The sequence below is a fragment of the Balearica regulorum genome, chromosome W, assembly GCF_011004875.1.
Source record: "Balearica regulorum gibbericeps isolate bBalReg1 chromosome W, bBalReg1.pri, whole genome shotgun sequence".
NCBI lineage: Eukaryota > Metazoa > Chordata > Aves > Gruiformes > Gruidae > Balearica > Balearica regulorum.
Window position 1 is genome coordinate 4,646,063 of NC_046219.1, and position 21,279 is coordinate 4,667,341.

General features: G+C 44.8%; 1 protein-coding gene across 1 annotated transcript in view; it reads left to right on the forward strand.

Moving 5' to 3' along the window:
* The window catches only part of LOC142599210 (CDC42 small effector protein 2-like), a 77,332-nt gene that overhangs the window by 19,238 nt on the left and 36,815 nt on the right, over positions 1-21,279 (forward strand). Inside the window, exon 4 of the mRNA XM_075739144.1 lies at positions 19,179-19,496. Within this exon, the coding sequence (XP_075595259.1) occupies positions 19,443-19,496 (54 nt within the window). The 5' untranslated portion in view covers positions 19,179-19,442. The remainder of the gene's footprint in view (positions 1-19,178; positions 19,497-21,279) is intronic.

Consider the following 21,279-nt stretch of genomic DNA (forward strand, 5'->3'; position numbering starts at 1 on the left):
TTGGCATCATAAAGAACATATCTTTTATATCTAACACTCCCATCCATGGAAAAACACATTAATTTATTGTATGTACTATATCTACTATGCTAGGAACTGCAGCTGTTAAAGGGCCAGTTACTTTATTCAAAGCCCTATAGTCAATAGTCATATGCCATGTCCTGTCTGTTTTTTTTAACAGGCCATATAGGGCTGTAATATGGTGAATATGTGGGGTTTTTTTCTAAAATGCCCCCTTTCTCTAATTCTCTCTTAGTGCTTGTCAGGCTGCACCTGGAGTACTGTGTCCAGTTCTAATTCCCACAATTAAAAAAAGACACAGACAGACTGGAGAGGGTCCCAAGGAGGGCCACGAAGATTATCAAAGGGTTGGAGAACCTGCCCTATGAGGAAAGACTGAAGGAGTTAGGTCTCCTCTCCCTGGAGAAGAGTATTTCAGTACTTAAAGAGTGGCTATAAAGAGGACAGAGGGTCTCTCTTCACAAGGAGGCACATGGAGAAGACAAGGGGCAATGGATAAAGGATGCACTGGTAGAAGTTTCATCTCAATACAAGACATTTTTTTACAGTGAGAATGAATCAATCATTGGAACAACCTCCCTGGGGATGTGGTGGAATCCCCATCGCTGGAGGTTTTCAAGATGCAATTGGACAGGGTGCTAGATAATCTCATCTAGACTCCCTTTCCCACAAAAGGTTGGACCAGATGATGTTTCGAAGTCCCTTCTCACCTGGGCTATTCTATGATTCTAATTGTTTGACTAATTCTGTCACAGGTTTTATAGCATGAGCAGGTAGCTTATACTGAGGAATGTTAACTGGTTGTATTTGGTTTGCATGGCAAGGTTTTGGTAGTGGGGGGCTACAGGGGTGGCTTCTGTGAGAAGCTGCTAGAAGCCTCCCCTATGGCCAATAGAGCCACTACCAGCCAGCTCCAAAACGGACCTGCTGCTGGCCACAGCCGAGCCAATCAGCGACAGTGGTAGTGCCTCTGTGATAACATATTTAAGAAGGGGAAAAAACCACACAAAGAACAATTGCAGCCAGAGAGAGGAGTGAGAAGATGTGAGAAGAACAGCTCTGCAGACACCAAAGTCAATGAAGAAGGAGGGGGAGGAGGTGCTCCAGGCACCAGAGCAGAGATTCCCCTGCAGTCCATGGAGAAGACCATGGTGAGGCAGGCTGTCCCTCTGCAGCCCATGGAGGTTAATGGTGGAGCAAATATCCACCTGCAGCCTGTGGAGGACCCCACACTGGAACAGGTGGATGCCTGAAGGAGGCTGTGATGCTGTGAGAAGCCTATGCTGGAGCAGGCTCCTGGCAGGACCTGTGGATCTGTAAAAGGAGGAGGCCATGCTGGAGCAGGTTTGCTGGCAGGACTTCTGACCCTGTGGGTGACCCACACTGGAGCAGTCTGTTCCTGAAGGACTGCACCCTGTGGAAGGGACCCATGCTGGAGCAGGGGAAGAGTGTGAGGAGTCCTCCCCCTGAGGAGGAAGAAGCAGCAGAAACAACATGTGATGAACTGACTGCAACCCCCATTCCCCGTCCCCCTGCACTGCTGCAGGGGAGTGGGTAGAGAATGCGGGAGTAAAGTTGAGCCTGGGAAGAAGGGAGGAGTGGAGGGAAAGTGTTTTTAAGATTTGGTTTTATTTCTCATTGTCCTGCTCTGAGTTGATTGGTAATAAATTAGATTAATTTTCCTGAGTTGAATCTGTTTTGTCCATGATGGTGTTGTCTGAAAAGCAGATTCGTTGCCCGGTGTGCGATAAGCCAATTCTCACACACACAGGAGAGATATTGCTTTTTATTCAGGCCTGGGTGCTCAGTGGATTTCCCACAAATCAAGCACCCCTAATGCCGGTTCTCTTGTCATATTTATACACAAAAGTTACAAATTAGTACACTCCCAGTCACAGTGATTGGTTCAGATTTCTTCGCCTAGCATGCAAACTAGAACGCATGCTCAGTTCTTTTCTCCGCCTTTATCTTTTGAGTAGGTGGTGTAATTCGGGTAGGGGGCTCATGGGTGGGTGGTCACGGAGACCCTGGCCCAAATTACCTTTCCCCTAGTTTCTCAATATTTCTGGCACTTCCAAATGGTTCTTCAGGGTCTGTTGATCAGACTAATGATTTCTTCTACCTCTTGACAATCACGTCTTAATTGATACATTGTTTGGGTGAATATTAACTAACATAATGGTAGGACTGTACAATAGCCATCCTTAGCAGTACCTAGCAACTATTTGCAAAATTATCTGTGACATTCTTAACTATGGAACTATATATTATCTGTGACATACTTAACTATGGTAATTGGTGAATGATCTCTCCCTGTCCTTGTCTGGACCCACTAGCCTTTTGTTATATTTTCTCTCCCTTGTCCAGCTGAGGAGGGGGAGTGATAGAGCAGCTTTGGTGGGCACCTGGCCTCCAGCCAGGGTCAGCCCAGCACAATATCTAATCTAAGTCTACCCTCTTTTAGTTTTAAGCCATTATCCCTTGTCCTATCACTACACTCCCTCATAAACAGTCCCTCACCATCTTTCCTGTAGGCCCCCTTCAGGTACTGGAAGGCCGCAATTAGATCTCCCCGGAGCCTTCTCTTCTCCAGGCTGAACAATCCCAACTCTCTCAGCCTGTCCTCATAGGAGAGGTGCTCCAGCCCTCTGATCAGCTTCATGGCCCTCCTCTGGACTCCCTCCAACAGGTCCATGTCCTTATGTTGGGGGACCCAGAGCTGGACGCAGGACTCCAGGTGGGGTCTCACCAGAGCGGAGTAGAGGGGCAGAATCACCTCCCTCGACCTGCTGGTCACGCCTCTTTTGATGCAGCCCAGGACACGGTTGGCTTTCTGGGCTGCAAGCGCACACTGCCGGCTCATGTTGAGCTTCTCATCAATCGATACCCCCAAGGCCTTCTCCTCAGGGCTGCTCTCAATCCATTCCCTGCCCAGCCTATAGTTTTGCTTGGGATTGCCCCGACCCATGTGCAGGACCTTGCACTTGGCCTTGTTGAACTTCATGAGGTTTGCACGGGCCCACCTCTTCAGCCTGTCAAGGTCCCTCTGGATGGCATCCCTTCCCTCCAGCTTGTCGACCACACCACCCAGCTTGGTGTCGTCGGCAAACTTGCTGAGGGTGCACTCGATCCCACTGTCCTTGTTGCCTACAAAGATGTTGAACAGTGCCGGTCCCGATACCGATCCCTGAGGAATGCATACTGACCCCTGAGTCTTTACTGTACATTAAAAAAAATAAGTGATTCAATAACATTTTAAAGACATGGACAAAATATTTATTGGAGAACCATTATCAAACCAGCAAAAGAATCACCACTTTGCTTTCTGATCTTGATGTATTCCTATCACTAATATTGTCATAACTCTTTGTCTCGGGCCATGGTTACTGATTGATATTATTTGTGAAGTCAGCTACGTGAATGCAATAAACTATGGTGTGAACATAATGCACAATGCCTGTAGTATCCACAAATACTACTTGTCCACTAGGAAAGTGAAATTCTAGTATCATGGGGAGTTAGTGTGGGATACCTACTGAGTTTTATGTACTTTCATTAGTTTAATATTTCCCCATGTCAACATTGCCTTCTGTGTTTATAACATCTCTGCAGCATCCTCAGCAGCTCTTCAATAAAAAAACATTGTGCAACCTTTTATTGTACCTAATAGAGGTTTTAAAGAGTTTTATTTATGTAAAATAATAATATACCACACATAGCGATCATACACGTAAAAGTTTACTTGTCAGATATACTCTAAGCAGATTTGCCTTCTTTACAAATAGCAGTTAACACAGGAATAACTATGTCTGATAGCACTGCATTTCTTATCGAATCAAAATTAATTCATAATTGTTTTGTGTCCTGGTTTCAGCTGAGATAGTGTTGTTGTTGTTTGTTGTTATTATTATTATTATCTTCCTTTGTTATACTATTAAACTGTCTTTATCTCAACTGAGGAGGGTTTTTTCCATGCTCCTCCCCATCCCCATGTGGGGGGAGAGGTGACTGAGCAGCAGTGTAGTGCTTAGTTACCAGCTGGGGTTAAACCGTGACAGTCTTTGTTGGCGCCCAATGGGAGGCACAAAGGGATGAGATAACAGATCTGACCAGAGTGTGTTAAAACAAAAATTTTTATAAACATTTATTATATTAGTTTAATTGTCACTGTTCCGCTGGTCACAATGTTGGTTTATTTGTTCTCAGAGTTGTATTATGTAACACCTTAATTGCCATATATACTGCTTATCAGTGTTTATGTGTGGTTTGTCACCTCTGGCTGTTGGATTAAGGTTATCACTCCGCTGTTCAATGTATTACTGGCTTATGGTATGATAAAATCATTGATAGTCAGACTAGCTTTATATTTGTATACTCGGTGGCTGAATCTGTATTCGGTGGCAGCGGAGCGACAGCAACAGCTTCATCTCCGTACTTTGGGAGCCATCTGTCAAAACTATTAATAATTACACTTTTTACTTTTTCTCCTTGGAGAACCAATATATGGGGGAGACACCTTCCTTCAACTTCCTCTTCTTCTCCAGGTTAACTACAATAGCTCTTGAGAATTACAATAGCTCTTGGGATGTTCAGATCAGCATGCTTTTATTGCTAGGTCTCCTGAATGTGGTTCAGGTCTTGTTTAGGATTAAACAACTATTTAAGAATACCACTGAGAGATCAACCCCCGTGACAAGCACTGCGGCTACTCCAACCCCGACAATAAGCACTGCAGCTGAACCAGAGAACCAACCCATATTGGTATCACTCACTCCTATACAGAAGAAGAAATGGACACAAAAGACAACCTGTTTAGTAAAGGATGACAAAACAGGGCCATCACAAGAACAGGAAGAATAGACAGAACCAGAGATAACTGCCCAGTTCCTATCCCTGAGTGAGCTGCGAGATATGCGAAAAGAATTCAGTTGTCAATTAGGCGAGCAGCTTGTCACCTGGCTGCTCCGATGCTGGGATAGCGGGGCCAGTAGCCTGGAATTAGAGAGTAGGGAAGCCTAGCAGCTGGGATCCATGTCCAGGGAAAGGGGTCATTAACAAGGCGATTGGAAAAGGGACACAAGCCCTCAGCCTCTGGAGGCGACACTTGTCAGGCGTGAGGGAAAGGTATCCCTTCAGTGAAGATGTTATATGTCACCCAGGCAAGTAGAGCACCATGGAGAGAGGTATCCAGTACCTGAGGGAATTAGCCATGCGGGAGATGGTTTATTATGACTCGGACAATGTGCAGTTACCCACAGATCCAGATGAAGTCTAGTGTACGCGACCCATGTGGTGGAGGTTTGTACAGAGTGCACCACCAGTGTATGCCAAATCATTGGCACTACTTGCCTGGAAAGACAAAGAGGCACCAAGGGTGAATGAAGTAGCTGGACCACTCTGGCAATATGAAGAAAATCTCTCCTCCTCTCTACGGACCTGTGTCTCAGCTGTGTAAAGACTGTCCGAAAAATCCAAAAACGTGTTCGAGAAACTGTCCCCGCAAGTCTGACAACTCAAAGAGGATATGTCCATTTCCCCTGTTCTATGGACTAGTATCTCAGCTTAATAAGTTAGGAGTAAGCGTTCCTCTGCTCAGCAGAGAGGATATAGACAGTACACTCCACAAGGCACCCTGTGGTTTTACCTGTGTGACCATGGAGAGGACATGAGGAAGTGGGATGGAAAACCTACCTCAACCCTAGAGGCACAGGTCTGTGTATTACAAGGAAAAAAAATTTCAAATGGGGGTTCTTCCAGGAAAATTGCTGCTTCAGTCTCCAGTGGGCAGGTTCCCCAGACAGTGTAGGAGGACTGATCTGACTTCTGACCTTATGGAAGGAGCTTCTGATTCATATTTACAAGAAGTGAAAAACAAGGATGAGTTTCGAACTCACGTGCACCACATGAACCCATTTGTCGGTAATGAATACTGTGACAAGGACTAGAGGGCCCTGCCTCCAGCCAGGTAGAGGAAAGGGACAATCGGGTTTACTGGACTGTATAAAGGCACCCCATTCTGACTGGCCCAGAGGCTCTGTGCATCATTGGCGTAGACTACCTCAGGGTATTTCAAGGGTACCAGTGGGCTTTTGGAATAGCTGCCTTGGAGTTGGAGGAAATTAAACAGCTGTCTACCTTGCCCAGTGTCTTGGAGGACCCTTCTGTTGTGGGATTGCTGAAGGTCGAAAAACAACAGGTGCTGATCGCTACCGCAACAGTGCACCAGCAGCAAGACCGCACCAACTGAAACTCCTTGATTCCCATCCATAAGCTGATTTGTCAGCTGGAGAGCCAAGGAGTGATCAGCAGAACCTGCTCACCCTTTAACAGTCTCTCGTGATTTAGCCCCAGCTGGCAACTAAGCACTATGAGGCTGCTCGCTCACCCCTCCCCCCACGGTGGGATAGGGAGGAGAATTGGAAGAAAAAAGGTAAAATTCATGGGTTGGGATAAAAACAGTTCACTGGGACAGCAAAGGAAGAAGAAAACAACAACAGTGCTTATAACAGAATATACAAAATGCGTGATACACAGTGCAGTTTACTGCATCAAAAGAGGTGTGACCAGCAGGTCAAGGGAGGTGATTCTGCCCCTCTACTCTGCTCTGGTGAGACCCCACCTGGAGTACTGCATCCAGCTCTGGGTCCCCCAACATAAGAAGGACATGGACCTGTTGGAGAGAGTCCAGAGGAGGGCCATGAAGCTGATCAGAGGGCTGGAGCACCTCTCCTATGAGGACAGGCTGAGAGAGTTGGGATTGTTCAGCCTGGAGAAGAGAAGGCTCCGGGGAGACCTTATTGCAGCCTTCCAGTACCTGAAGGGGGCCTACAGGAAAGATGGTGAGGGACTGTTTATGAGGGAGTGTAGTGATAGGACAAGGGATAATGGCTTAAAACTAAAAGAGGGTAGACTTAGATTAGATATTGTGCTGGGCTGACCCTGGCTGGAGGCCAGGTGCCCACCAAAGCTGCTCTATCACTCCCCCTCCTCAGCTGGACAAGGGAGAGAAAATATAACAAAAGGCTAGTGGGTCCAGACAAGGACAGGGAGAGATCATTCACCAATTACCATAGTTAAGTATGTCACAGATAATATATAGTTCCATAGTTAAGAATGTCACAGATAATTTTGCAAATAGTTGCTAGGTACTGCTAAGGATGGCTATTGTACAGTCCTACCATTATGTTAGTTAATATTCACCCAAACAATGTATCAATTAAGACGTGATTGTCAAGAGGTAGAAGAAATCATTAGTCTGATCAACAGACCCTGAAGAACCATTTGGAAGTGCCAGAAATATTGAGAAACTAAGGGAAAGGTAATTTGGGCCAGGGTCTCCGTGACCACCCACCCATGAGCCCCCTACCCGAATTACACCACCTACTCAAAAGATAAAGGCGGAGAAAAGAACTGAGCATGCGTTCTAGTTTGCATGCTAGGCGAAGAAATCTGAACCAATCACTGTGACTGGGAGTGTACTAATTTGTAACTTTTGTGTATAAATATGACAAGAGAACCGGCATTAGGGGTGCTTGATTTGTGGAAATCCACTGAGCACCCAGGCCTGAATAAAAAGCAATCTCTCTCCTGTGTGTGTGAGATGGCTCCCAAAGTACGGAGATGAAACCATCGCTGTCATTCCACTGCTGCTGAATGCAGATTCAGTCATTGCTGAATACAAATACCAATGTGGTCGGACTATCAATGATTTTATCATACCATAAGCCAGTAATACATTGAACAGCGGAGTGATAACCTTAATCCAATGGCCAGAGGTGACAAACCACACATAAACACTGATAACGAGTATTTACAGCAAGTAAGGTGTTACGTAACAACTCTGAGAACAAATAAAACAACATTGTTGTTGGGAAATATTAATTGTCAAACTTAGCATAAGTGTTGGGATAACTAACTTAGCATAAGTGACTAAATTTGCCAAAACCGTAGGCCACAAGCAACGAACTGTCACCTAGATATATTGTACTTTTGGCTGAAGCCTTTCCTAGTTAAGTAAAAGAAGACCCCAGAGCTGGTTCAAGCTGGAAGATAAGGAGGCTATAACCTCCAAGTGTTGATAATATAGAGATGTTTTTGTTATATAGAGATGGTTTTTTTATTGCTGAGCAGTGCTTACACAGAGTCAAGGCCTTTTCTGCTTCTCACACCACCCTGCCAGCAGGATGGCTGGGGATGCACAAGAAGTTGGGAGGGGACACAGCCAGGACAGCTGAGCCAAACTGACCAAAGGGATATTCCATACCATATGATGTCATGCTCAGCATATAAAGCTGTGGGAAGAGGAAGGAGGGGGGGCAGCATTCGGAGTGATGGCGTTTGTCTTCCCAAGTAACCGTTACGTGTGATGGAGCCCTGCTTTCCTGGAGATGGCTAAACACCTGCCTGCCCATGGGAAGTGGTGAATGAATTCATTGTTTTGCTTTGCTTGTGCGCGCGGCTTTTGCTTGACTTATTAAACTGTCTTTATCTCAACCCATGAGTTTTCTCACTTTTACCCTTCCTATTCTCTTCCTCATCCCACCGGGGGAGAGTGAGCGGCTGCGTGGTGCTCAGCTGCCAGCTGGGGCAAAACCACGACAGTTTTTAATCCTACTTTGAGACTGGTCGTGAATTCTCAATAATGAAAATATTTGAGATCTTGTCCTTAACAAAACTTTTATATCTTCTTGCAGCTAATGAAGCAGTAAGGAGCTATTGCTACTGTTCCTGACTACTTTTCACCCATACTGTATTTTGAAGTATAAAATTGAACAAATAATTTTGTGTTACATGTGGGCTCAGTATCTATGCAGCCCTGAAATATCTACTGGAACATCTGTTGCTAGATTGTCTTGCATGCTTATCTTTTCTTGCATGCCTCACAGCATCCTTCTGGACAAGTTGTCCAACTGTGAAATGAGCAGGTACACAGTGCGCTGGGTGAAGAACTGGCTGAATGGCAGGCCTCAAACAGTTGTAGTGAATGGGGCTACATCTGATTGGCAGCCAGTCACCAGCGATGTTCCTCAGGGCTCAATTCTAGGGTCAGTTCTGTTCAATATTTTTAACAATGATCTGGATGCAGGAGTTGAAAGCACCATTAGTAAGTTTGCTGATGATACCAAACTGGGAGGTGCTGTTGACTCTCCTGAGGGACAAGAGGCCTTGCAGAGGGATCTAGATAGATTGGAGCATTGGGCAATCATCAGTGGCATGAAATTTAACAAGAACAAATGCCGGATTCTGCACCTGGGATGGAGTAATGCCAGACACAAGTATAGATTGGGAGAGGAGTGTCTGGAGAGCAGCCCTGCAGAAAGGGATCCGGGGGTGCTGATTGACAGCAGGCTTAATATGAGTCAGCAGTTAGTCCTATGAAAGAAGCCTGATAAGAAGAGCCAGAGAACTTGTTAATTTTCGTGTTTAATGAAATAAGACCCTAGTTCAGACTCCACATAGTGCAAGGCCTGTGGTTGATAATGCATTGGCAACATCTGTTTCTGAACACCTGGTAGTGAGGTAGAAGGTATTGTTTCTTAGACTGCTTCAAACTGAGAAGCTTTGCTATGAGTTAAGTTTTAGCGTACAAGAAAAAAATTCTACCACCAGCGAGATTAACAATTAAACCAATGACTGTGAAGGTAAATTGAACAAAAATGTCATGCTATTCAAATCCTCTTTATTGCCCCACACTGAAACATAGAGCAGATTTACAACTGTGTGCGCTCTTCTCCTTAGAATGGCTTATTTTTTATGCTGCAGAGTTGTTGTATGATGTTAAGCAAAGTAATTCTCAGTGTAGCAGATGTAGCGTTGAGAACTGCAACATGGTGAGAAATGTCAGTGGCAGTCTGTACCATCTTTGCTGTTAGATGCACTGGGTGAATTGAGAATGGAGCTTGAAAGTTAGTTTCCTTTCATGTGACTCGTAGTGTCTTTTGATTTATTTTTCCCCCCCTAAGCTTATGTTTTATAGAAGGAAAAAATACAGTTCTGATTAATTTTCAAGTAGGTCACATTGAATAGCTGACGTGAATAGCTACATGTAGTAGTTCTGCCTCTTAATTAACATAATTTTTATTATGTGACAAATTTAGTATGTATTAGGAAGAGAATAGGAAGGGTGTTTCTAGTGCAAAATATACTTAAGAGCAAATAAAAAGCAGTGGTTTTAGGGAAGAGAATTAGCAGCAGATGCATGGGTACATGAAAGCCAACTGGTTGAAGCAATTTTGCAATCAGAATAAATGAGTAAAATGTGCTGTAGGTGAATCAGTTTTTTACTAAGTAATCTAAGTATCCATCTTTTTTTTTAAAAAAAGCTGTCACTTATCTCTACTAAACTGAGTAGTTCTTGAAGCTAATTGTAGATATGCATGACATCATAAGTGAGGCCTTACCCAGGGGCCAAGAAGCTGAGTTTGGGGAGGGAGACAGAGCGGAGTTCCTGCTCCAAGGCTTGCCCCACAGGGCAGGCTAGTCTGCCTGCAGCAAGCTGGGTGCCTGGTGGCTCCTCCCACCAGTTTTCCCACTTATTTGGCAGAGAAGGTGCTCCAGATCTTACCAATTTACCTGCTTGTCTGGTGCTGTGAAATAGCCCAAGTCTTAAAATACTTCTATTTCTCAGAAACTTGTCAAATGGACAGTGAAATGGACACGACTGAGAAGGTGAGTAACTTGAGGCAGAAGAAGGGCTGGGAATGAACAGGCAAGAGACTACCCATTGAATCCAGGTATATCCAGAATAGTTTGTCTGACTGTGTCCCAAGTAACAAACTGAAAGAAGCTAGGTACGATGTTTTGGTCCTCTCTTTGCCATCTCCTATACACTTGAAAGAATTGGTTTTGTCTTTATGGAGTTTGAAAATACCAAATTATTTTTAATGAATAATTTTAATAAATAAATCCCAATGGGGAAAACGCATCTTTGGGTGTAAGCTGGTGGGACTGATTGAGAGAACTAGAATTGATGGGGGAAGGGGATGCCAACAGGATTGCAGTAGGTAAGCCAAGGGTTGGCATGGCATCGCCTGAAGGTGCAATGCTAGTGGGAACATTTACACTGCTCCTGGGAGCACAGAGGGCTAAGGAGCGTATCTAAAATGCTTATACACCAACACATGCAGTATGAGAAACAAACAGGATTAACTGGAAGCGTTGGTCGTTTCCCAGAGCTGTGATATCATTGGTATTAGTGAGACTTGGTGGAATGAGTCCCACTATTGGAGTGCTGGGATGGAGAGCTACAGGCTGTTCAGGAGGGATAGGCAGGGCAGGTGAGGTGGAGGTGTCGCACTATACGCAAGGGAGAGGTTTGATTGTACAGCCCTTACAGTTAGTGATGATGTGGTTGAGTGCCTCTGGGTGAGGATTAGGGGGATGGAAAACAAAGGAGATGTCCTAGTGGGTGTCTACTACTGATCGTCCAGCCAGGATGTAAGCACCAATGAGTTGAGAAATCTCTGAATTGGTAGCCCTTGACCTTATGGTAGATTTCAACTTCCCAGACATCAACTGGGAATATCATGCTTCTGTGACGAGCAGGTCTTGGAAATTCTTGAAGTTTGTAGGAGATAACTTCTTGTCACAAGTACTCAGTGAGCCAACTAGGAAAGATACCATTGTGCCCTGGTCCGAGCCTGGTGTCACTGGCAGGATTTTGCATTTTTTGATCACAGGTTGGTTTACACGACACCAGGCCTGCTGGTGACAGATGGGGTACACATGTCTGAAAGGGAGAAAAGGATTTTTGCACAGGAGTTAGCAGGGCTCATCGAAAGAGCTTTAAACTAGATTTGAAGGGGGAAGGGGATAAAACCAGGCCCTGCACTACAAGAAAGACTACTTATTGGACTACCCTGGGAATCTGCTTTTGAGGGCTTAGGAGTCCACAAGTGCTGGTCAGTCTTTAAGAATCAACTTTTAGAAGCACAAGAGCAGGCAATTCCACTGTGTCAAAAGTCAAGCAAGCCGTGGCAGAAGACCAGCTTGGCTGAACAGGGAACTCCTCGTGGAGCTCAAGAGGAAAAAGAAATTGTATGGTCTCTGGAAACATGGTGAGGCTTTGCAGGAAGATTACAGAGCTCTAGTTTGTATATGCAGGGAGAAGACACAAAAGGCCAAAGCTCAATTAGAGTTGAAACTGGCCAGTGTTGTGTCAGACAAGAAGAAGGGCTTTTTTAAGTACATTAATAGCAAGAGGAGGTCTAAAGAAAACATTGAACCAATACTTGTTGAAGATGGTCATCTGACTAATAGGGTTGAAGAAAAAGCAGAGGCGTTCAATGCTTTTTTTGCCTCAGTCTTTAATAATGCTGATAGACCTTGGGCTGCCCAGTCCCCTGAGTCCAGTATGGACACTGAAATTGTAAGGGACCAGCTGTATCAGCTGAATGTTCACAAGTCCATGGGACCTGATGGGATTCAGCTGTATTCAGCATTGGTGCGGCCTCACTTTGAATACTGTGTGCAGTTCTGGACCCCACAATTTAAGGACTTTAAGGTACTCAAATGCATCCAGAGGAGGGCAACAAAGCTGGTGAGAGGGCTGGAAGGCATGTCCTATGAGGAGGGGCTAAGGACTTTGGGTTTGTCTAGTTTGGAGAAACAGATACCTGAGGGATGACCTCATTGCTCTCTACAGCTTCCTGAGGAGAGGAAATGGAGAGGGAGGTGCTCATCTCTTGCATTAGGAAGCATTTCTTTACTGAGAGGGTGGTCAAACACTGCAACAGGCTTCCTAGAGAGGTGGTCAATGCCCCATGCCTGTCAGTGTTTAAGAGGTATTTGGACAATGCCCTCAATAACATGCTTTAACTTTTGGTCAGCCCTGAAGTGGTCAGGCAGTTGGACTAGATGATCATTATAGGTCCCTTCTAACTGAACTATTCTATTCTAAATTTTATTCAATGTATGCGATGTGTGTATGTATATTCATACAGTAGAATGTTATACGTGAGATAAATATATTTAATATAGTATAATAATAGTATGCATATGTAAAAAATATTTCCTGTTCAGAACAGAAGAGTCTTTAGTTTGAGAAATATTTATCACAATTCATTCCACTGGAGCATTTTTGAAGTTTTAAGAAATGGTGTTATGTGCAAAGATGATTTCTCAGAAATTACAAGAGCAACACAATTCACTGTTTACATTGCTAACAAAACATCTTTAAAAACATTTCACATACTTTTGGATAAGATTGAATAGCTAGTGACACGAGATTATGTATATATTTTATTTATGAAAGTTCTTTAAACTGTTGGCAGACAGAGTTTGCATCTTGAAAATCATATCCTAGCTGTGATGCACCCTGTTTTTAAGAGAATGTTTGGAAGTGTAATTTCTAACTACATGCTATATAGATATTTTCTGTCTTATATGTGAATAGAATTTTGAATAGCTGTAGTTAATATTAACTAGAAGTTCATTGTCGGGTTCAAATTATTTGGGGTCAGAGTACACTTGTCATGTGGCCTGTATACTTCCCTATAGCAAGTCACTTACTAAGAATTGAGATGTATAAAGCTTCTTTCATATTTAATAGATAAGCATTGCAAGTTGCTTATGACTTTGTCAGCAGCTTTCATTTTGAGGAGCTGAAATGAGCCTGTTTTGCATTTTCAGATATGTACAATTTGTCTTAAAACTAGCTGGAAAAATAACTCATAGCATCTAAAATTGATGCCTCTCTTCTAGGCTTTTTCTCCTCACTTACCTATAAATGTAGGTAAGCCATATGTCACTGTATACATGGGTCACTTCATAGCAAAGCCAAATCATTTCAGGTTTACAATGGTTATATTGGCAATAAAGCTCTAATGACTTAGTCAAGATTGAGGTCTGACTCACAGGGCATTTTCCAAACAGGCATTTTTAGCAATAAATGCCTTGAAATTTTCATAGGTACACAGGGGATAAAATTTGGTGTTTCTTGGTGTGATAAGCAAGTCATTTCTGAAGAGACAGATTAACTTCCTGTATATTCAGATTTCAGAACAGTAGTAACTGTTCTGTTTTGAGAATACATACTTTGTTGTAATAATGTTTCTGGAACACTGTGAAACTGCCTATGTTCACAACAGTTTGTATCTTAACTAGGTCAATAATACTGGTATCTCCATTGAAGTTGCATTTCGGTGTTGGAAATCTGTCTTTTATGCACCATGTGCTTTTATTTTAAGCTAACTATGTTTGCTTGGCTGTTTTTTATGTATTTTATGGAGTTCTCCTTTTTCCCCTCAAAATATTTGTTTTAAAATAATTTTAAAAAATCTGGTAGGGATATGTGTATTTTTTTATTTGGTAAAGTGTTGTTCTTTCCTTGTGTATAAAAGGATATACTCTTGCACCATTTACAGTATTCTTTGAAACTTCATTCAGAAGCAACACATTCTCTTAATATGATGGTCATTCATGGCTACGAATTTGTTTTGACCTTAATTTGAATTACAGTCAATTCTCAATTTACTTAAGGAAATAATGAAAACTATTTCAATATAAGTAGGGAGGAAAAAAAATTACTCCAAATTGACCAATGATCACAAAATAAAACCCTTATAAGAAAATCTCTAATTATAAGTAACTTTAATTATAATGTTCAAAACCTTATCATAAAGGAAAGGACATGAATAAAATGGGTTACTGTACAGAATCAAGACCTATGCTTTTAGTGTTTAAAAATGCACAAAAAACATAACTTAAACTTTGAAGAAGTTTCTTCAATGTTTTTATTCTTAACTTGAAACTAAACATGAAGCATTTGGGATGAGCTATGGGAAAGTTATGAGGAAGTGAAAAAATGTTTTCAGCCTTATTCAGCCTATGTTGTGCTTTGTCTGTCAGAGTTACTTGCAAATTGGGTTTCTTGGGATCTGAGAGCACAAAAGAGAATTGGTGCATTAAAAACATTGCCAAAGTTCCTAGAAGTGCCTGCCCTGCTAGGGGGAAGGGAGGAAGAGGGTTTCTGCAAGTGCATCTGGCCTGGTGAGATAAATATGGCTTTCAGAGCAGCTTCAGTAACTAGTTTGAACCCCTCCCTTCAACTTTACCAAAATGTCAATATTATTTCAAAGAATACCTATCAGAGTACTTCCAACAAAGATTTCTGGAAAATCTCTGGTTCTAGTTAAGGTGTGAAGTTTTCAGAATCATAGAATCATAGAATGGTTTGGGTTGAAAGGGACCTTCAAAGATCATCTAGGCAAAACCTCTTGCCATGGGCAGGGACACCCTCCACTAGACCAGGTTGCTCAAAGCCCCATCCAACCTGGCCTTGAACGCTTCCAGGGATAGGGCATCCACAACTTCTCTGGGCAACCTGTTCCAATGCCTCACCACTCTCATAGAGAAGAATATTTTCCTAATATGTAATCTAAATCTATCCTCCTTCAGCTTAAACCCATTACCCTTGTCCTATCACTACACTCCCTTGTAAAAAGTCCCTCTCCAGCTTTCAATATGGAGATGTTTTTTTTCTCTAGATTTAGAAAAGCATATCTTTGCTTGGCAACTGTGCTACAAGATTGCGGTCAAATAGTATTTAAACCTTGCTACCTTGCTCTGTGAATAGACAATTTTTCCATTGAGCAATATGAAGTGTCAATAAGCAGAATTCCTTTAGAAGTTAAAGGAGTGTATGGTTAGTTGTCATTTTCCATTAAGACAGTGAAAGATAGGAATAGATCAAACATAGATGGCTGCTGGAAAATTGGATGCCAGTTCTTGATGCTGGTTCACCTAACAGAAGTTAGAGAATTTCAGCCTCACTTGAATTTCTGGTATATGCCATTTTCACTAGTAACTGTAGAATCATAGAATATCTTGAGTTGGAAGGGACCCATAAGGATCATAGAGTCCAACTCCCTGCTCCTCACAAGACTACCTAAAACTAAACCATATGACTAAGAGCATCGTCCAGACGCTCCTTGAACTCTGACAGGCTTGGTGCTGTGATCACTTCCCTGGGGAGCCTGTTCCAGTGATCTACCATCCTCTCGGTGAAGAACCTTTTCCTAATGTCCAGTCTGAACTTCCCCTGACGCAGCTTCATTCCATTTCCTCGTGTCCTATCACTGGTCACCAGAGAGAGGAGATCAGCACCTCCCCTCCATTGCCCCTCTTGAGGAAGTTGTAGACTGCGATGAGGTCACCCCTCAGCCTTCTCTTCTCCAAGATGAACAAGCCAAGTGACCTCAGCCGAGGCTCCTCATAAGTCTTGCCCTCGAGGCCTTTCACCATCTTGGTCACCCTCCTCTGGACACGCTCTAATAGTTTGATGTCCTTCTTATATTGAGGTGCCCAGAACTGCACACAGTACTTGAGATGGGGCCGCACCAGTGCAGCGTAGAGTGGGACAATCACCTCCCTTGACTGACTAGCTATGCTGTGCTTGATGCACCCCAGGACATGGTTGCCCCTTTTGGCTGTCAGGGCACACTACTGACTCATAGTCAACTTGCCATCAACCCAAACCCCCAGATCCTTTTCCACGGGGCTGCTCTCCAGTCTTTTGTCCCCCAATTTGTACATATAACCAGGATTACCCCATCTCAGGTGGAGAATCTGGCACTTTCTCTTGTTGAATTTCATATGGTTGGTGATTGCCCAGCTCTCTAGCCTATCCAGATCTCCCTGTAAGGCCTCTCTACCCTTGAGGGAGTCCACAGCTCCTCCTAGTTTAGTATCATTGGCAAACTTACTTAATGTACATTTGATTCCTGTGTCCAGATAATTTATAAAAACATTAAAGAGCACTGGCCCTAAAATCAAGCCCAGGGGTACTCCACTGGTGACTGGCCGCCAGCCTGATGTAACCCCATTTACTAGAATTCTTTGAGCCTGACTCATCAGCCAATTGTTCACCCAATTGTGTTAGGTTTGCGTGGCAAGGTTTTGGTAGCGGGGGGGCCACAGGGGTGGCTTCTGTGAGAAGCTGCTAGAAGCTTCCCCTGTGTCTGATAGAGCCAATGCCAGCCAGCTCCAAGACGGACCCGCCGCTGGCCAAGGCCAAGCCAATCAGCGCCTCTGTGATAACATGTTTAAGAAAGAGAAAAAAAAACAGTTAGAGAGAGCTTTTGCAGCCAGAGAGAGGAGTGAGAAGATGTAAGAAACTCTGCAGACACCAAGGTCAGTGCAGAAGGAGGGGGAGGAGGTGCTCCAGGCGCCAGAGCAGAGATCCCCCTGCAGCCCGTGGTGAAGACCATGGTGAAGCAGGCTGTCCCCCTGCAGTCCATGGAGGAAGGATGAGGGGGTGTAGAGATTCCACCTGGAGCCCGTGGAGGACCCCACATTGGAGCAGGTGGAGGCACCTGAAGGAGGCTGTGGCCCCGTGGGAAGCCCGTGCTGGAGGAAGCTCCTGGCAGGACCTGTGGACCCGTGGAGAGAGGAGCCCATGCCAGAGCAGGTTTGCTGGCAGGACTTGTGACCCCGTGGGGGACCCACGCTGGAGCAGTTTGCTCCTGAAGGTCTGCACCCTGTGGGAGAGACCCACGCTGGAGCAGTTCGTGAAGGACTGTAGGCCGTGGGAGAGACCCACGTTGGAGAAGGTCGTGAAGGACTGTCTCCTGTGAGAGGGACTCCATGCTGGAGCAGGGGAACAATGAGAGGAGTCCTCCCCCTGAGGATGAAGAAGTGGCAGAAACATCGTGTGATGAACTGACTGTAACCCCCATTCCCCGTCCCCCTGTGCCGCTGAGGGGGGCGGAGGTTGAAGCCGGTAGTGAAGTTGAGCCCGGGAAGATGGGAGGGGTGGGGGGAGGTGTTTTAAGATTTGATTTTATTTCTCATTCCTCTACTCTGTTTTGCTTAGTAATAAATAAGATGAATTCCCTCTCTAAGTTCAGTCTGTTTTGCTCGTGACGACAATTAGTGAATGATCTCTCCCTGTCCTTATCTCGACCCATAAGCTTTTCGTTATACCTTTTCTCCCCTGTCTGGTGAATGAGGGGAGTGATAGAGCGGCTCTGGTGGGCACCTGGCCCCTAGCCAGGGTCAACCCACCACAGTGTTACGGACTTTGTCTAGCTGTGTGCTATACATCTTGTCTAGAACGATACTGTGAGAGACAGTATCAAAAACTTTGCTAAAATAAAAAAAACCCTACATCTACTGACTTCCCTTGGTCAACTAGAAGGGTGACTATGTCATAAAAGGAAATTAAGTTAGTTAAGCAGGACTTTCCTCTCATGAACCCATGCTGGCTATGACAAATGACTCTGTTGTCTCTCAAGTGTTTTTCAGTAACTCCCAGAATAATCTTCTCCATAATTTTACCAGGCACTGAAGTGGGACTGACAGGCCTGTAATTACCAGGGTCTTCCTTTTTACCCTTCTTGAAAATTGGGACAGCATTTGCAGGCTTCCAGTCGACTGGGACCTCTCCAGACTCCCAAGACTGTTGAAAAATAATGGAGAGGGGTCCTGCAATAACATCAGCCAGCTCTTTCGGTACCCTGGGATGAATCCCATCGGGCCCCATAGACTTATGTGCATCCAGCTGGAGCAGCAAGTCTTGAGCAAGTTCAGAGTCGGCTGGGAGTTTATCTTTCCCCCAGTCATGCTGTTTCAACACAGGGCTCCGGAAGTCCCAGGGCCCATCGCTGGTGTTAAAGACAGAGGCAAAGAAGGCATTAAACATCTCTGCTTTGTCTACGTCCCTATTTGTGAGGTGACTGACCTCATCAAGTAACGGACCAATGTTATCTCTGATCCTCCTTTTGCTGTTAACATATTTTAAAAAGCCCTTTTTGTTGTCCTTCACAGTGCTGTCCAGTTTGAACTCTAATTGAGTTTTGACCACACGAATTTTCTCCCTACAGTGTCAAACAGCATCTCTGTAGTCCTCCCACATTGCCTGTCCTTGCTTCCAATGTCCATACGCTTTCCTTTTCCAACTAAGTTCTAGAAGATGATCCCTGCTTAGCCAAGCCGGCCTTCTGCCCTGCTTGCTTGACTTCTGACACTTTGGAATTTCCTGCTCCTGCGCTTTTAAGAGATGGGTCTTAAAAAGAAATAAGCATGTGACTTGTTTGCTAGTGTGTCTTCACTCTGTAGTTCAAGATATTATCAAGAAATCACTGGCATGGGTGGCTGTCTGTGAGTATTAGATTCTGTATCTTCTGTCTTTCTGACGTAATATACTTCTTTCTTTTCAGGTTCACATAACGCTAGGGATCAAAGAAGCATATGTAACACTTGTGTGGTGCTGGGACCAGTCTTCTGAAAGAAGACTCCAAAATAAATTATCTTCAACCTGTTTATCCTGGGACTGACTTTTCTTTGGAGAAAAACTCAACAGAGAAACTTTTCACACTGGAACCATTATAAATAAATCTATTTAAAGAACTTGCTACCTGGGGACACTTTTGTAGAGTTTGAATCCTGCTTTTCATCTGTGTTTGCACTTCAGACTGTAAACAATGAGTGAGTTCTGGTTGTGTTTCAACTGCTGTATTGCAGAACAGCCTCAGCCTGTAAGTATGCGTATTGGAACTGTTTTGTGTATAATTCAATATATTGTTCATGTTTTCTTTTTTTTTTTTTGTTTTAGCTTCTTAAATTAGTGTTGTTGGACTAAGCCCAGTGAGAATTAAGGAATTAACTACCATCTTGGTTTAGCTGTGAAGGAAAAGAATCTGATCTAGACTGTCATAGAGACATTTTCCTATCCTTAATCTTAAATCTGTCTGAAGTCTTTGAAAATAGCCTTTATATGTTTGAACTGTAGAGAGGGAGAAAGGGGAGGGTGAGAGTGAGGAGGACCTAAACTGTTGCTCTAAGATCTGCCAAGAGACAGGTGGAAATCTGGAAATGTCATGACGTCTGATACTGTTTAAGGCTTATTTTCCTGTGTGGCTGGACAATGGTAAAGGAAGGACATATTGCTGTTAAATATAGAGTAAAATCCATTCCTCCTCTGCCTTTCTTAACATTCCTTTAAATGAAGCCAGAGAGAGGGTGGGCAAGAGGGAGAGTGATAGAGCAAGGAGGCAGGTGGGTGAGGGTGGGAGGGAACAAGTGCAAGCCAGGGAGAGCAGGCGAGAGTGAGGGAGCAGGAGTGGGAGGGAGCACAATGGAGTGAGAGAGGGAGGGACATCGAGGGAGTGAGTAAGGGTGAGTTCAAGTGCAAACAAGGGGGAGAGGGAGCATGGGAGAGAGCACGGGTGCATGTGAGGGTGGGTGAGCGAGCGAGAGCTGGAGAGCGAGTGGAAGTGGAAGTGAGAGCAGGAGAGTGAGTGTGGGCAGGAGAGCAAGCAAGTGTGCAAGCAGGGGAGCATGGGTGAGAAATCAAGAGCAAACAAGAGCGAGAGTGGGAGAGCGAGTATGCGGTGGGAGAGGGAGAGAGGGTGCCATCGTGTGAGACTGAGAGCGAGGGAGGGAGCAAGTGAGAGCGAGGATGCAATAGGGAGGGTGGGAGCAAGAAGGTGAGCGAGCAGGGACAAGAAAGCGATAGTGAGGGGGGTGGGTAGGCAAGCAAGTGAGTGAGCGGGGGATGGGGAGAGCAGGTGAGGAGGGGAGAGAGGGAGGGTGAGAGGGCACAAGTGAGCAGGAGGGCAAGGGCAAGCGAGAGAGTGAGGGAGAGGGAGGGCATGAGGGTGAGCGAGAGGAGGCGAGTGAACGGTAGGGTGAGGGTAGGCAAGAGGGCGAGAAAGCATGAGTGAATGGGAGGGCAAGGGCAAGCAAGAGCGAGGGAGGGGGAGAGGGTGGGCGAGAGAGGGGGCTGAGGAGGCGAGGGGGCAAATGGGGATTAGGAGATGAGCAATCACAAGGGGGCAGAGGGGTGCAAAGAGGCAGGAGATGAGGAGGCGAGCGAGGGAGCAAGGGGTTAAGCGGGGGCAAGTGGACGAGGAAGTGAGTGGGAACAAGGAGGTGGGCGAGGAGCCAAGTAGGCAAGAAGGTGGGCAAGGGAGCGAGCCGGGGAGAGGGGGGGAGCAACAGGGGCAAGCCAAGCAAGGACAAGGAGCCAAGTGAGAGTAAGGGGCAAGGGGGCAAGGAGGTGAGCGTGAGGAGGAGATGGACTGGGGGGAGGAGGTGAGCATGAGGAGGTGAGTGCAGGACAGTGAGTGTGGGGTGGCAAGCACTAGGTGATGAGCGCCAGGAGATGAATGTGAGCATGAGACTTGAGGAGATGAACGCGAGGATACGAGTATGAGCAAGAGTATGAGGAGACTAGCAACAGAGAGGGGATGAGCACAATCAAGAGAGGGAGGAGATGAGAGAGAGAAGACAAATGCACAATGGAGAGGAACAAGTTGA